We start from the raw sequence: 16,389 nt of genomic DNA on the forward strand, positions 1-16,389 counted from the left end.
TGATCTAATGGGGGTAAAATGCCTGCCAGGAGCTAAAAACCTAGGTATGTCTAGTTTGATTAGAAATGGATTAGTTAAGGCTGGGCGTGGTGGCTCACGCCTGTAATCCCAGCACTTTGGGAGGCCTAAGCAGGCAGATCACGAGGTCAAGAGATCAAGACCATCCTGGCCAACATGGTGAAACCCCGTCTCTACTAAAAATACAAAAATTAGCTGGATGTGGTGGCACGTGCCTGTAGTCCCAGCTACGTGGGAGGCTGAGGCAGGAGAATCACTTGAACTCGGGCAGCGGAGGTTGCAGTGAGCCGAGATCGCGCCACTGCACTACAGCCTGGGCGATAGAGTGAGACTCCATCTCAAAAAAAAAAAAAAAAGAAAAAAAAAGAAATGGATTAGTTCACCTTGGCCAAGTCACTTCTCATCTCTGCACTACACCTTCTGCATCTATAAAATGTAAATAGCAATCCCTGATCTACTGACTCATCTGGTACAATATGAGGAACAGAAAAGAATCCACTTGGACCAAAATAGGAAGGATGGAAAAGCATCCTGCTTCCAGCTGGAAGACTTGACCTCAAAGTCCTTCCAAGCTATGGTTTCCTGCTCCATCCAAAGTCTGTTCAGGAAAAAGTCGGAAAGGATTTCAGCTTTTGGTTAAATCTCAAAGCAGCCTACTGCCTCCAGCCTTCAGAACATTCAAATGTAGAAGCATAAGCACCTTACAGGGAACATGAAAAGAGAGATGAAGTCATTACAGAGACACTGCCGTGGACTGAAATGTGTCCTTCCCAAACTCCTGTGTTGAAGCCCTAACCCCATATGACTGTATCTAGAAATAGGACCTATAAGGAAGTAGTTAAGGTTAATTGAGGTCATAAGGGTAGGCCCCTGATCCAATAGGATTTACTGTCCTTATAAGAAGAGACACCAGAGTGCTCTCTCTTCCCCTGCTATGGGAGGACATGGTAAGAAGGCAGCTGTCTGCAAGCCAGGAAGAAAGACCTCACTGGGAACTGAATTAGCCAGCAACTTGAGCCTGTCTTCCCAGCCTCCATAATGGAGACAAAATAGTTCTGTTGTTTAAGCCTCCTTATACTTATATCCTTAGAATATACTGTGATATACTGTTTGCAGCTCAAGCTGACTAATGCAGATGTAATGATAAGTGGTCTAGGAATAATTCTCTCTCAGTACTCACTCCAGCTGCTGGACTCTGGCCATCCCGGATCCACAGATAGGACACAATTCCTTGGTCATCAGTAGACCTCGATCCATCCAAAGTAATGGAATTATTGGGAAGCACAAGAACATGTCTGCCACCAGCCCGGGCTCTGGGAGGACTATTATTTTCTAAGTCAAATATAGCAAAAATGAAAGCAAAGAGATTGATTTAAAACCCCAGTGATAGAAGAAGTGTGTCATAAAACATCCACAACTCTTCCACCTTGCAGATATAGTATGTAGAATTAAAATATCCAAAAAGGCATTTTTTTTCCCAGATACATATAAGATACAGACTTCCTTAAAGCTCCATTTGTACTTAGTTAGCTATAATTTGGGATGAAAAAGGTAAAGCAGGTGACAAGCTGTACATTGGGAATTTCTCTAATATTGTTATACTTTTTCTGTCCTTGAAAAATAGAAACAATGATTTTACCAACATTTAGGGTATTGAAAGTGGCAATATTTTCGTTTAAAATATACTGGGTCATTTTGTACTGGTCCACACTATCTGGCCAGAAATATTTCCACTTCAAGTACTGCCAAATCTTGACTCTCTAAGATAAAAAAAGAAAAAAAAATTGAGTAAAAAGTAGGCTGGGTGCAGTGGCTCGCACCTGTAATCCCAGCACTTTAGGAGGCCAAAGCAGGAGAATCACTTGAGACCAGGAGTTTGAGACCAGCCGGGGCAACACAACAAGTCTCCATCTCTATGAAAAATTAAAAATTGAAATAATAACAATGATAATTAGGCCCTCACTTCTCTGACTAGGCGTTAAATATAAATGAGGCAATGGCCAGGCCTGGTGGCTCATAACTGTAATCCTAACACCTGGGGAGGCTAAGGCAGGAAGCCAGAAGCTCAAGACCAGCCTGGGTAGCAAGACCCGTCTCCACACACACACAGAATTAAAAATCAGCTGGGCATGGTGACACACACCTGTAGACCCAGCTACTCAGGAAGCTGAGGTGAGAGAATCCCTTGAGATCAGGAGTTTGAGGCTGCAATGAGCTATGATCACAGCACTGTACTCCAGTCCGAGCAACAGAGTGAGACCCTGTGTCTATTTTAAAAATTAAAAAATGAGGCAATGTAAAAGCCATTTCTGATGTAATAGTTTCAGAAAAGAGGGGCCAGGGAGCACTAACAAGACTGGGGTACAGTGGGGAGATCATAAGACACAGCCTCAATTTGGAGATGAGGCTGCTGTGAGGCAAATCCTGCTTGTCCAGATGGGGCTCTGGGACCCAGCCTGATCCCTCCCAATTTCCCCTTAGAAACAAGTCAAGATGCCTGTTCAGACTATTCTCTCTACTTTTATGCATGGTTGAAAATCTCTACAATAAAATCTTTTTAAAAATCCAAATCTATATCACGTTGCTGTTAAAGCTGCTTCAGCCTCTCCCGGCTGCCCAGAGGATAAAGTCCAAACCCCTAGGCGTGGCCCGTGGCACATATAACCCTCCATGGCAGAGCCTGTGCCTCAGGCTGCAGCCACTCTCGCAGCGTCCCACACTCTTGCCATTCTACAATGCTTGAACCTTTCCATCCAGCCAGGCTCTTATACTCCTCTGCACTTCAACACGTAGTAATCATCCATTCACTAATTCATTCAACACCTCTGATTTGCCTTGAGTCTGGCACTCTGCTACACTGAGGATACAGAGATGTCTGAAGCAAAGGCACTCAGGCAGTTCACAGTCAAATGGGAAGACAGACAAGGAGACAAGTACCTAAAGCAGTATTGCACTAGTCTAGACCACAGATTTCACATTAAGAAACTATATGGAATTTGAAAACATCTCTTTTCTTGAATTTCCAAGGAATAAAAAAAAAAAAAGCATAATGGTGTCGTTCGGATGTGGGTCTTTCATTACTAGTAGTCACAGAAGAGTGAAGTCATTAGAAGATATGCTCCACAAACAAAAGGAAGTGTCTGCTTGCAGAGGCGACTGAGAAACAGCTAACGTGAATAGAAGAAAGTTGGCTTTTTTTCCACCAGGCAGGGCTCGGCATCTGCTGCGAACAAATAAGCCAACACCAACATCTCTGAATAGTCATGGCCTGGCTGAGGGTCCTGCAGACTCGAAAGAGAAGCAGGCCCAGCCCTGTCCACCTCAGACCCACTCACCCTTCTTCACAGCCACAGTGAGGGTGGACGTGCTGCTCAGTCCCTGCTGGTCTTTCACTGTCAAACGGAAGTGGTAGGTCCCCACCTGAAGACCAGTTACAGTGGCTATTGCTTTGTCAATATTTTCCATCTCCACTGCACTGGGGCCTCTATAAAACATGGAAGTGGTTAACATAAGGGAGGGGATGGGATTCTGAATATGACAGGCATGCAATTTGTGCTCTTATAAATGTTTTGTTCCAGCTATAATATGTACCATTTAGAGAATTCTAAGAAAACTCCATTCATCTGTACTCTCTAGTTCAGTGTAAGAGTCACAAGCTAAAACCTATCTCAGGCAGAGTCTGCTGGATCACTGGGAAGAGAATATTTGTTCTTGATTTTTTAAAGTCAAGCTGCCAGTGAAATAATCTATCCTTGGAAAATGAGCCTTAGAAACGACTCCCATTTCTTCTTTGAATAAAATTAGGTGAAATCCTCATCTATCTTTAGGGAGAGCATGGAGGAGGAGGCAATAAGCCAGATAAGCCCTCTCCTAGGAGAGAAATCACAGTATAGTCATTAAGATCAGAGGCTTGTCAAAAATACCTCGGTTTGTGTCCAAGCTCTTTCTCTTACTATCTGGGCAACCTTAGTCTGTGTGGTCTCATTAGTGTCTACAAGCCTCAGTTTCTTCAACTTTAAATAGGAATAATATTCTTATTTATCTCTTACAAACTGATACAGGGTTCTGTGAGACAGAGCATGTAAAGCTCAGAAAATGTTAGATGATATGGGTCACCCCTTACACTGCACTTCTGGTGTCTACAGTCACTGCAGGATGAGTTGAGTGTAGACAGGATCACATGCAGGTTTCCCTGAACCTCTTCTGTCATGAGCTCACCTCACACCAAGACAGCCCTGTTCAACCGCCCCAAGCCCTACCTCCCTCCACTGTCAATGATGTCCATCCACACTTAATGTACTCTTCAATCAATAATGCCCAGCCACTTCTAGACACGTGCTTAAATCCTGACTCCTCAAAACACTCAAGCTGATTGTTTACTACAGATCCTCCAGAGAAGGGATAATATTAGCATTCAGCATGGGCATGAACCTAGCTCGGTGGCGAGACAGACTACCTGATGTGCTCCCAGTGATAGAATACAATGCCGTGGTCATCGCTGCTGCTACTCCCATCCAGGGTAGCACTTTCCACTGGGAAGATCAGCTCTTTATCAGGGCCGGCCACAGCCACTGGAGGGCTATTGTTTTCTGGAATTACAGAAACAGTGTGCAAAAGTATTATCTATTTGCATTAAGTCTGCAATCCTGTGATTTCTTGATTTAAGTACATTACTCATCTTCAGACCAGGCAGCCACTAGAGTATGCAGCATGCTTTGGAATCCTGGAGTGAAGCACTTTAGCCTTCTAGCTGATCTAGGAGTTGAACCATCCAAGTTCAAGACTGCCATTACAGGCAGCCAAGAAACACTGTCTCTAATAGACACATCTTTGGTTTCTTTGGTTTAAAAGATCTTCAGTCGGCCGGGCACAGTGGCTCACACCTGTAATCCCAGCACTTTGGGAGGCCGAGGCGGGTGGATCACGAGGTCAGGAGATCGAGACCATCCTGGCTAACACGGTGAAACCCCGTCTACTAAAAATAGAAAAAATTAGCCGGGCGTGGTGGCGGGAGCCTGTAGACCCAGGTACTCAGGAGGCTGAGGCAGGAGAATGGCGTGAACCTGGGAGATGGGGCTTGCAGTGAGCCAGCCTGGGCAACAGAGTGAGACTCCATTTCAAAAAAAAAAAAAAAAAATCTTCAGTCATAGGGTGAAAGAGAAGAAAAGGAAAGAAGGGTAGAAGGAGAAAGGGAAGAAGGGTGGGGGGAGGAAGGAAAGGGAAAGGAAGGAAAGAAGGAAGGGAGGGAGGAAGAGAGACAGGAAGGGAGGGAGGGGACAAGGGGACATCACAGAGAGGGAGGGAGGGGACATCCATGTGAAGAGACCTGCTTTATCAGGTAGGGCTTACTTCCTTTTGTCTCTGTAGCCTCAGTGCTAACACAGTGCCTGGTAAACAGTAAATGTTCGAAACATTTTAAATTAAATGTTAAACGAAAGTAAAAGATATAAAGTATTGCTGATATTGGCAGGGAGTGGTAGCTCACGTCTGTAATCCCAGCACTTTGGGAGGCCGAGGCAGGCAGATCACTTGAGGCCAGGAGTTCGAGACCAGCCTGGCCAGCATGGCACAACTCTGTTTCTACTAAAAATCCAAAAATTAGCCAGGCATGGTGGCACACATCTGTAATCCCAGCTATTCAGGAGGCTGAGGCACTAGAATCATTTGAACCTGGGAGGCAGAGATTGCAGTGAGTTGAGATCATGCCACCGTACTCCAGCCTGGATGACAGAGTGAGACTTCGTCTTGAGGAAAAAAAAAAAAAAAGTATAGCTAATATTGATATAAATAGATAAAATATCTGTTAACAAAAAAAGGGCCAGGTGTAGTGGCTCACACCTGTAATCCCAGCACTTTGGGAGGCCAAGGGTGAGAGGATTGCTTGAGCCCAGGAGTTTGAGACCAGCCTGGGCAACAGAGTGAGACCCTGTCTCACATACACACACACACACACACACACACACACACACACACACACAAGTCAGGTAGTCAAAAGCTGTGGCAGCCATTACCCAATGTTTGGACCACGCCACAGCCCCCATGATCCTACTCACTACATAAGAGGGGTTTCCCTTGGCCGTAGGATAGAGTACTTGGGTGACCATACATTTACAAAGCCCTTTAGGATGGAGTCCCGGGCTCTCTTGGGGTCATCTATTGTGATTCCAATCCCTGCCCACCCTCCCCGCCACCTCCCATTCCCACATCCCTACCTCTTTTTCTCTCTCCAATCACAGTAATTCCTTTTAAATCTTCAAATGTACCAGACTCTCTTCCTTGGCCCTCACGCATACTGTTCCCTCTGCCTAAGAACTCTTCCTCCTCCCCTATGCTGCCCACTCCTCCCCTTCTTCACCGACTGTGACTTGTGCTTCAACCCTGAGCTCATGTATGAGCTCTCTGCAGATGCGTCACACCCAGGCGAGTGCTCTTTCTCTGGGGTCCTCTAGCACCCTGCAGTTATTTTAGTAAAGCGCCAATCACAGAGTTTTATGTGAACTTCTCCATAAGCCCTGCAAGGGCAGAGATCAAGTCTATCTTGTTTAATTCCACATCCCAGGGTCTAACTAATAGCACTTTTTATGTATTAGCAGCATAAATAAATAAGTTGTCTATAGGTTGAGCATAATCTTGTTGCCAGGAACTGGATAGAGGTTCTGGGACTAACAGGCCTCTTCTAGAAAAGTTCTAAGGCAGAGACCATTATCAAACAAAGGTATAGCTACCTTTAAGGTTATTTAACTCAGGAGGTAGGCAGAGCCCTGGGTTTTCATGAAACTATTAAGGAACAGTAATGCTGAACTGGAACGTGTTCCCCAATGTCTGGTTACATCTGAGTGTCAAGCCACACATAAGAACCAGCCCCTTCAAGATCCCCTGGAGCTTTCTAGAGCAGAGTGGGGCACGTGTGGAAGCATCCACAAGGCAAATCGGAGCCCACAAGCAGTGCTGTGGATGGCTCTCATTTCATCCTTCATGCCATAGTTTACAGACAGTCAAGGCAAGATTTAGAACCTTGAAATGAAATTAGTTTTATATGGAGCTTTGGCACCCACAGGCCGGTACCACCAAGTGTGGCATCTCCAAACCCCAGAAGCCCAGCTATCATTTCTGCTTTAATCTCTGAGGCCAAATCTCTTTCTCCTCCACCTACCAGGCTGGACAATCACAGTCACCACAGCAGTAGACTGTTGCCTTGAAGAATCTGTCACCTTCAGCTGAAATGTATAATCTCCTTCCTGCATTGCAGATAAATGAAGGTATGGCGTCTGTACTCCCTAAGTAATAGCAAATACAAAAATAAAAATAAAACAAAACAAAAAAGTAAAGAAACACAAGTAAATAGTATGACAGAATGAAAAACTAACAATTTTACTTAATACAGAGATCTTGCTCAAAAAAGAAATGTGTTTGGCCAGGCACGGTGGTTCACATCTGTAATCCCAGCACTTTAGGAAGCCAAGGCAGGCGGATCACTTGAGGTCAGAAGTTCGAGACCAGCCTGGCCAACATGGTGGAACCCCCATCTCTACTAAAAATATTTTAAAACAAATCAGCTGGGCATGATGGCGGGCACCTGTAATCCCAGCTACTTAAGAGGATGAGGCACAAGAATCGCTTGGAACATGGGAGAGGGAGGTTGCAGTGGGCTGAGATTGCACCACTGCAGCCTAAGTGACAGAAAAAAGAAAAAGATATGTTGGTCCCCAGGAAAATGCAACTGAAAGTCTACTGTGCAACCTTATACACTATTGAAGCAGTGTAAACTAGTATAGCCTTTTTGGAAGCCAATCTGAAAACAGCTATTAAAATATTAAATAAGCACATACTCCAACCCAGTAATACGACTTCTTAGTATCTACACCAGAGAAATGCACAAGGAGACTCGTCCATGGATGTTGACTGAAGCACAGTCTATCACAGCAAAACATGGAAACAATCTACACATCCATCAACAGGAGGATGGTCAAACACACTACGATACACTGTGGAATGCTAGTTTAAAAGAAAGAAGTTTAAAATCATGAGGCAGGTTTATAAATACTAAAATGAAAAATGTCAAAGACATATTAAGCAAAAAAAAGAAAGTTGGGTCACATTCAAAAGCAAACAGTAAAAAATTTTTTAAAGAAATCCACACAAAAAAGAAACTTGTGGAACAATGCATACAATGTGAAAGGTATTGCTACATGTACGTACACACACTTACACAGACACATGGAAAAGATTCTGGAAGTATACACATTAAACTGATAAAAGTAATTATTTTCAATAAGGACACTTGGATGACAGTGGTGATCAATGTATTGGAACTTATTTTAGCAGAATTTATTTGAGTTTTTTTTTTGTTTTTGTTTTTGTTTTTGTTTTTTTTTTTACCACAAGAGGCAATTCATGTATTACTTTTGTAATCAAAAATAATTTTTTGGCCGGGTGCAGTGGCTCATGCCTGTAATCCCAGCACTTTGGGAGGCCGCAGCGGGTGGATCATGAAGTCAGGACTTCAAGACCAGCCTGGCCAAAATGGTGAAACGCCATCTCTACTAAAAATACAAAAATTATTCAGGCGTGGTGGCAGGCACTTGTAATCCCAGCTACTCAGGAGGCTGAGGCAGAAGAATCGCTTGAACTCAGGGGGTGGAGGTTGCAGTGAGCCAAACTGTGCCACTGCACTCCAGTCTGGACCACAGAGTGAGACTCCGTCTCAAAAAAGAAAAAATAAATAATAATATTAATAACTTTTTGCCGGGTGTGGTGGCTCATGCCTGTGATCCTAGCACTTAGGGAGGCCAAGGCGAGAGGATTGCTCGAGCCCAGGAGCTCGAGATCAGCCTGGGCAACATGGCGAAACCCCATCTTCACAAAAAAATACAAAAATTAGCCAGGTGTGGTGGTGTGTGCCTGTGGTCCTAGCTACTCGGGAGGCTGAGATGGGAGGATCTTCTGAGCCCAGAGATCAAGCCTACGGTGAGCCATAGTCGCACCACTGCACTCCAACCTGGGTGACAGCGTGAGACCCTGTTTCAAAATAAATAAATAATATAATTTGGTAAAACTCGAAGTCAACCTAAGTTTTTACAAAGTCATTTTTTCAACTGAGTATGCAATAGCTACACTTGGTGACCCCAGGTTAATACCCTTTCTTTTTTGTCGTTGGTAATAGTTTCAATTATTGCTTATGTCTGAAGTTCATGGCATCATGAAAAGGATTTTTAAGTCTTATTACAATTTATTTACTTTTATAGATCCCAAGATTGTCTAAAGCTAAATGTATCTATGTGTATTTTTTAAGGTTTTAATGAAAAATTTAAAACAAAAATTGATACAAGATCAATTGTGCTACCAGGGGAACTTCTGAAATTTGAAATGCATACTTTTAAGAACTTTTGAAAAAAAAATACCTTTCCCTACTTTGACTAAATAAGGCAAAGCACCTTTCTCTGAAAAGTTCAGCAGGGAAACTATAATTTCCCAGGAGTTGCCTCCAAATTGATCTGGTACAAGAATGCTTCTGCACACAATGGAAGGGAATGCTGTGGCAAATGGGAACTGAGCAGACTACTGTGTCTCACCGATGCCCCCAAGGCAGCCACATGTTTCAGGCAATTGCAAAGGTTTCACTTCCTTCCCCAATAAGAACACAGCCTCAGCAGGCTGCTTGGTACAATTTTCAGACAAATATAAAAGGGTCTGATTCACAGACCTCATCTTTGTGATTGCCCCAGTTAATACCCCTTTGGACATCTTAATCAAGCTTAAGGCAATAAGGTTGTTACTATGGATATTCTTTGGAGAAAGAAGAGAGAGGGTGTCTGGCAACTGGGCTGGTGTGTAGAGGCAAGGCTCACAGTGTGGACCAGCCCTCAGGAACTTTGGATACATGTCCAGTATGCATGGATGAATTTTGGAGTGTTAGCTTTGGATGCACAATTCCTAAAAATTAAGTAAAAGAAAATTAGGAAGATTTTTTTAACAGTGAAAATACAAAATATCCCATCTTCCTGTTTTCTATCCAACCCACCTCTGAATCAGAATTCTTAACACAACAGAAGCAAACATGGCACGTGCTACAACCCCTAGGTAGAGATGGACACCACCAAGAGGGTTCTCCAAGGATATCCAGACAACTCATGGCTCTTTCAAGTTCCAAAAATCTACCCAGTCACTTTTAACTCCTCATAATTGCAAGGCGTGTTCCAGGAGCACCGGAAAGTAAAGCAGGTAAGTTTCTGTGGAATGTCCGATTTTATCTTAAATACTAATGAGAAATGTATCTTGGACTGGTGAGGCGAAATTTGAAGGAGAAAAGGAAGATGGAAATGTAAGGTCCTATCTTTTTTTTTTTTTCATGAAACTCTCAAATAATAACATAACTTCAAAAACACCAAGCTGATTAGCAACAAAAACAAATAGCTTTGCCAATCGCAAGAAGAAGAATAAGCAAACAGCTCACACACACAACAGAAGTTTCAAGATTATTATGTTGTTAGACAAATATGCTTAAAAGATTTGAACAAATCAAAAGGTAGATACAAACAAGGCCCTAAAAAGCGAACAGTGGATGTAGACAAGATAACATGGAGTTTGTATAAACAGGAGAAACAGAGTAACAAAAAAAATTCTGATAATGAGGTTTAGATTAGATTATTTCTAAGGTTTCTCCCAATACGAAAATACCTCTCTAACAGATGTGAGACTTTTCCCAAACTGATCTCAAGATCTAATTTTCAACACAGAGCCAATTCGTTGCTGTCCTGTGCTTATCTAAGTGGGCGAGGGGAAGGGATGTAAACTTGGAAGATTTGTGAGCTTAGGTCCTTTTCTAATAGTTGTAATATATCAGATAACTTTACAAAATAAATTATCTAAATTTAACTGCCTACCCCAACCAACATCAGATAGATAGGTAGGTAGGCAGGTAGACAGACAGACAGACAGACAGACAAAAGTCTGAAGGCAGGATGGAGAACTTGCCTGCATGGCCACATGTTTGCCCTCACTCCCAGGACCCAGGGACCACTCATAGAGGACAATCTGGTGATCGTCACTGCTCTGATTTCCATTCAAAGTGATGGAGTTTTGGGGCAAAGTTATGGTGTGATTTGGTCCTGCATTAGCAACCGGTGGGTAGTCCACAGCACTGTTGACTATTAGGGCTGCAGTTGTAGAGTTAGTGGCTCCGTCCGAGTCTGTAACAGTCAACCTACAAAAAGGAGAAGAAGCCATAGTTGGAAGAATATGCCAGGCTGGGCGCAGTGACTCACGCCTGTAATCCCAACACTGTGGGAAGCTGAGGTGGGAGGATCGCTTGAGCCCAGGAGTTCTGAGACCAGCTGGGCCATAGAATGAGACTCTGTCTCTATTTAATTAAAAAAAAATTAGCTGAGTGTGGTCATGCACACCTGTAGTTCTAGCTACTTGGGAGGCTGAGGCGGGACGATCATTTGAGCCCAGGAGGTCAAGGCTGCAGTGAGCCGATATTGCTCCACTGAGCTGCAGCTCAGGCAGCAGAGCAACAGACCGTCTCAAAAAACAATCAAAAAAAAAAAAAAAAGCAGACAAAAAAATAATATGCCAAATCTCAAGGTAAACTTAGGTCAATTTAGTCTGCTCATGAAACAGTTCTCAGAACAGGTAAAAATAGAAATCTAAGGTTGAAGCAAAGATAAACACAGACTTGATATTTTTGTTTGATTTTGTTGCTGTTGACTTTTAGTTTTAGTTCATAACATATTGATGTCAGAGTTTCACCTTTATGGATTTCTGATTAGCTTTTGAGATGCTGGGTGAAGAAACCATCCTCACCCAACATAGATGCGACTCTCTTAACGGAGACTAAAAATGGATCAGGTTTAAGTTCTGCCTTCAGGTTGAGCATGCAGAGACAGCAAATCACTCCTGAATTTTCAGCTACAAAGCCTTTTACTCTTTAATCCTTTTCTAGAGGACTTATAATTATGTTTTCAGGATACTCCTTGCGAAGTAGTGTTAGGATTAAGCACTTTCAAATGCAAACCAATGCTCAACCTCTGCAAACAAAAAAGGGAAGTGCATTAACCTTCCTGTACTAAACTGATTCCTAATGTGGTCCTGAGAACAGTGAATTCACAAATGGGTCACTTCATCCTTCTACGTTAAAGATGGTGGTGGGAGCAGTGATGAGTGCTAAATAATATCAATAGGCATATGACAATGAAGCTGTGGCAAGAACACAGGCCTTCCTTGCAGGCAAAAACATGTAGGGGGCACCAGTGCATTCTGAGCTTCCTTCCACACTATCCCTCATACTCCACACAACCAAGATCCAACTTCTACTTCTGGTTCTGACAGCAAACCAAACATCTAAAGTCCTTCCTTCTCAACCAGGCTGAGTCAGGACACTTTCTGGGCCCGTTAGGAAATTTCTTCCTGGGTTAGCAGCAGTAACCTGCTCCAATCAGATGGTAAAGCATAATTAAATACAAATGAATTAAATGAATCTCATAAAGTGCCTTTCACTATATATAAATTTTACTCCAATAAATAAATAAAGTTCATATTAATTGATGAGGATATCAGAGTCTCCAGTGGCATCCAACCAAAACCCCCATGAAAGCCAAATCTTTTATCAAAATAAGAAGTGCAGTGTTTTATATGCATTAATTTAAAGAAACAGTCAAAATGTAAGTAGCAGGCAGCACCATAAAGGCAGGGACCCACTTGCCTGAAACTATAGTTACCAGGATCAAGGTTAGACAAGCGTAAGATGGGAGAGTCAACTGAAGTCTTCTCTTCTATGAATGGCCCGTTTATTTCTTCCCAATGATAACTCACTATTTCAGTATCATCTGTACTTTCTACAAGATTAAGAAATAAAGACAAGAATGAAATACAAGAAGAGGAAGACATAAGTTTTATGCTTTAATTACTGCATATTTAAATTTATTTTTATATGAAATTATCTACTTGCCTAGCTCTCAATGGATATATACTGTATTAGAAGGAGATTCTTTCCTACTCCTGAAATTATATCACTGTTTTTCTCCTGGATTTCCACCAGATTTGAATGAGGCTGTTCTCACTCAGTTGAATATTTAAGAAACACAGTGACAGATGCTTTTGCTTTTAAAAAACAGGAGTCAACAAAATGCAGCACATGGAAATGCTACTTCTGCTCACCTCAGCTACAGCATGCAAGCTTCTACTGATCATTTTAAATAGGCACCTGAGCTGACAGGTTCAAAAAGACTTGAGTTGCCTTTCTACAACTTACAAAACATCTTTTACTACCTTAATTATTAAGGGGTAAATCCAGAGAAAGGTCACATCCTTACATGACAATTTTCCATTTCTACTTTAAAAGAGAACAAACATAATGTGCCATGCAGATTCATAGAAATTTAGACCTGGAAAGGGGCTAGTTTCATCTAATTCATTTAAGGAAAGAACAAGTTCATGTGACAGATTAATAATCCTGAACAGTTTCCTGTAAATAAGCCATACTGAATTAGAGGAATCAAAACGTGACCTATTTGCTCATGTAAATATTTCCATTTAACATATGCTTTATTTTCATGTTGCTAAGATGGAAATATAGACTATTTTTGAGTAGATGCAAATGGTCATGTCAAAGTGATCTCTGTAAATTTGCAGGCTTGCAAGATAGAGCAGCTTTAATGGCTAACAAGTATTCTTCTCCCAACAACCAAGGCACCGTTCTTCAACTAAAGGATTTGGTATTAGCTTTGTGATTAAATGTACATAAAATGCAATTACCTGTTACACGATAAGGTTGAACCTAGTCAAACACAGGATGTTTTCAACCTATTCTTATTTACATGGATACCTGTAGTTACACAGGGGCCCCTTCCACATATACTCCCATAGAAGAAACGATCTCTGAACGAATTTTTAAAAACCACCACGCTCCCTCACTGAAGACATCCCTTCTAAGAGTTCTTACAAGTGATTTTCCCATCTGGTGGGGGGCACCTCCCCTCTCAAGTCAGGTCATGGGAGCTCCTCTATATAAAGATATAGAGGAGATATATATATATATGAAGTGATTTTCCAACTGCTAACCATATATACCACACCAGAAGGAGATTCTTCAATAATTGCTCTAATTCCCTATCAAATGGCCAGGCCCTAAAGAACTTTCTAATAGAATAGACAAAAGGTGAAGGGAAAATAAGCATAGGACAGAGGAGCTAAAGGAACTAAAGAAGACATAAAACTAAAGAAGCAGGTGGTCGTTTATCAAAGTAACAGCCCATAAGTCCTCTCAGCTTTGATGCAGAGCACCCATTACATTTCGTAGCACGTAGAGAAAAAAGAAATCCCTAAACTATCACACGATACACACGGCTGCCATCAATGAGGGCTGACGTCAAAGGCAAAGTGAGCTCTTGCAGTTGGGGAGAAACAACTGCTACAGGTGGCAGGTTGACTCTTCTGGCTGTAACAGAAAAAAAAAAAGGACAGTGACTGAGCCCATGTTGTGTATGCATATGTCATTACCCACATGAAATCATCTACTTTAAAAAATTGATTATAAATGTCCTGTCAAGAAGGTGTTTATCCTACAGGCCTCAACAATGGTGAGCACTTTTTAAAGTCTGGAGTCTCTCTATGAATTTCAGGAGCTTGTCTGTACATTTACACTTTTGTATGTAAGCCCAGGCTCAGTGAAGATGTACAATAATAACAAAGGGGCTCGTCACAGAATGTGAGCAGTAATTACAGAGCAGGAGCAAGGGATTACAGTTCCAGCTCCTCGGATTGAGTGGATCTTATATCTCTGACTGAAGGCAACTCCCCCGCTCAACCATGCTTCAGCTGTGATAATAACCAGGCAGAATGTGCAAAAGATAGAGCTGTGAGACCCTCAGGGTGGGCTGAAGTGGGTGCAAGGGAGGTTCACCTTGATTGGGTAGGTTGTGCCCTCAGCACAGGTGAGGGGGTGGTGGAGGCTGAAAGCCAGCCCATGTTCTACTTACCAAGCCAGGGCTGTGCCCACCCAGCCCAAGAACCACGTGTTTCTAATTCACATGAATGCACTGACCGATGGGCACACATTTTCCCCTGACTTCTTGGTTGCTCAGTTGAATGTATTTAACATGCCCCTGCTACGAAGGTGAAGCTGAATCATGGAGAGTGGAGGTAGAAGTTAGAGTGGATGGCGTAAATGTCAGATAGAGAGGGCTAAGGTAGATTTGCCACCATTCAAGGGCAGCCAGCAAGAACCTTGTCAAGCAAGTATAAAGTGTTATGCGAAAGGTAGAAAAAAAACCAAACATATAATCTTGGCATGTTTTCTCTACAATGGAGCCTAATACAAAATAGGTTTTCTCTCTAGGTAGATAGGTAGATAGATAGATATATAGTCATCCAGGCACCAAAAATTAAGATAAATATGTACAATAGGAGGCCATTCTCTTACACAGGCTTACCAGGCTTAACAGTGACATTGATAAATCCTTCTCCAAAGGCATTTTCACTAGAAACAGCGACTTTGAAGACATAAAGTCCGACGGACAACTGTAACATAAACAAATGTTATGCAGTTCAACGTGCAAGACGTGATGGGTCCACTACCTAGAAAAAGCTAAAATGTCCCAGAAGCCACACTCCTAAAGTCAGCATAGAGAAGGGGCTCAGGAAAGAGTCTCATCTGGATCTGTCAAGAGGCTGCCACATGTTTGAAGCCTGAATTCTGGAACACTAAGGATCACCTAGACAGGCCTTTAGCTTCGCTACAGAAGGCTTCACAGAGGCCTGGGTGAGATGGACCAGCAGAGGGCAGCAGTTCTCAGATGTGTGTATGGAACCATGCATTTTTACCACCTAGCTCTGGTGCGTTGGTTGCCAGTGGTCTGGATGCCACACTTTGAGAAACGGAGCTCCATGACATGAGGGTGATGCAAGTCTGTGTTGTACCATTAGCTGTATGGTCCCAGGAGAGGAAGTCAACACAATCATCTGGTAGGAAACTAGACCTCTAGTCGCTAAGTCGGTTTATATATCCTCCTAGGCCAGAAAGGGGGCATGTTTCTTGTGGGTGCTTGTATCATAGGGCAATATGTGATATGGCAATTTGTGACCTGGAATGGAATTATTGGCAGCTCTAGAGATGTGCCGGATTGAGAACCAGAGATAAGTAGAATGTCCTTAACACTGCAAGGAGAGCAAGAGTTAGAACAGGTTTTTAACCTCTCTGCAATGCTTGTGGGACAACCAGGCTCTTTTCCCCAAACTGAAATATACCAAGTAACCCAAATAAAGAAAAGCCATCCAAAGCCGCTTAACCATCTGCCTGCCTACTTGCATGGCTGAAACTTTATTTGTTCATATGCTTCTTTTGATCTTACCATGAGAAAGATGTTTGCAGCT

General features: G+C 42.5%; 1 protein-coding gene across 1 annotated transcript in view; it reads right to left on the reverse strand.

Annotated features, from left to right (window-relative positions):
- Positions 1 to 16,389, reverse strand: part of KIAA0319 (KIAA0319 ortholog) — a 104,326-nt gene that overhangs the window by 21,228 nt on the left and 66,709 nt on the right. The window contains exons 7-14 of the mRNA XM_032140727.2: positions 15,450 to 15,537; positions 14,363 to 14,455; positions 12,722 to 12,854; positions 10,993 to 11,221; positions 7,172 to 7,295; positions 4,475 to 4,607; positions 3,354 to 3,502; positions 1,199 to 1,350 (exon numbers count right to left, since the gene is read on the reverse strand). Coding sequence (XP_031996618.1) covers positions 1,199 to 1,350; positions 3,354 to 3,502; positions 4,475 to 4,607; positions 7,172 to 7,295; positions 10,993 to 11,221; positions 12,722 to 12,854; positions 14,363 to 14,455; positions 15,450 to 15,537 — 1,101 coding nt within the window. The remainder of the gene's footprint in view (positions 1 to 1,198; positions 1,351 to 3,353; positions 3,503 to 4,474; positions 4,608 to 7,171; positions 7,296 to 10,992; positions 11,222 to 12,721; positions 12,855 to 14,362; positions 14,456 to 15,449; positions 15,538 to 16,389) is intronic.

This window comes from Hylobates moloch, unplaced genomic scaffold, assembly GCF_009828535.3.
Source record: "Hylobates moloch isolate HMO894 unplaced genomic scaffold, HMol_V3 SCAFFOLD_20, whole genome shotgun sequence".
Classification (NCBI taxonomy): Eukaryota; Metazoa; Chordata; class Mammalia; order Primates; family Hylobatidae; genus Hylobates; species Hylobates moloch.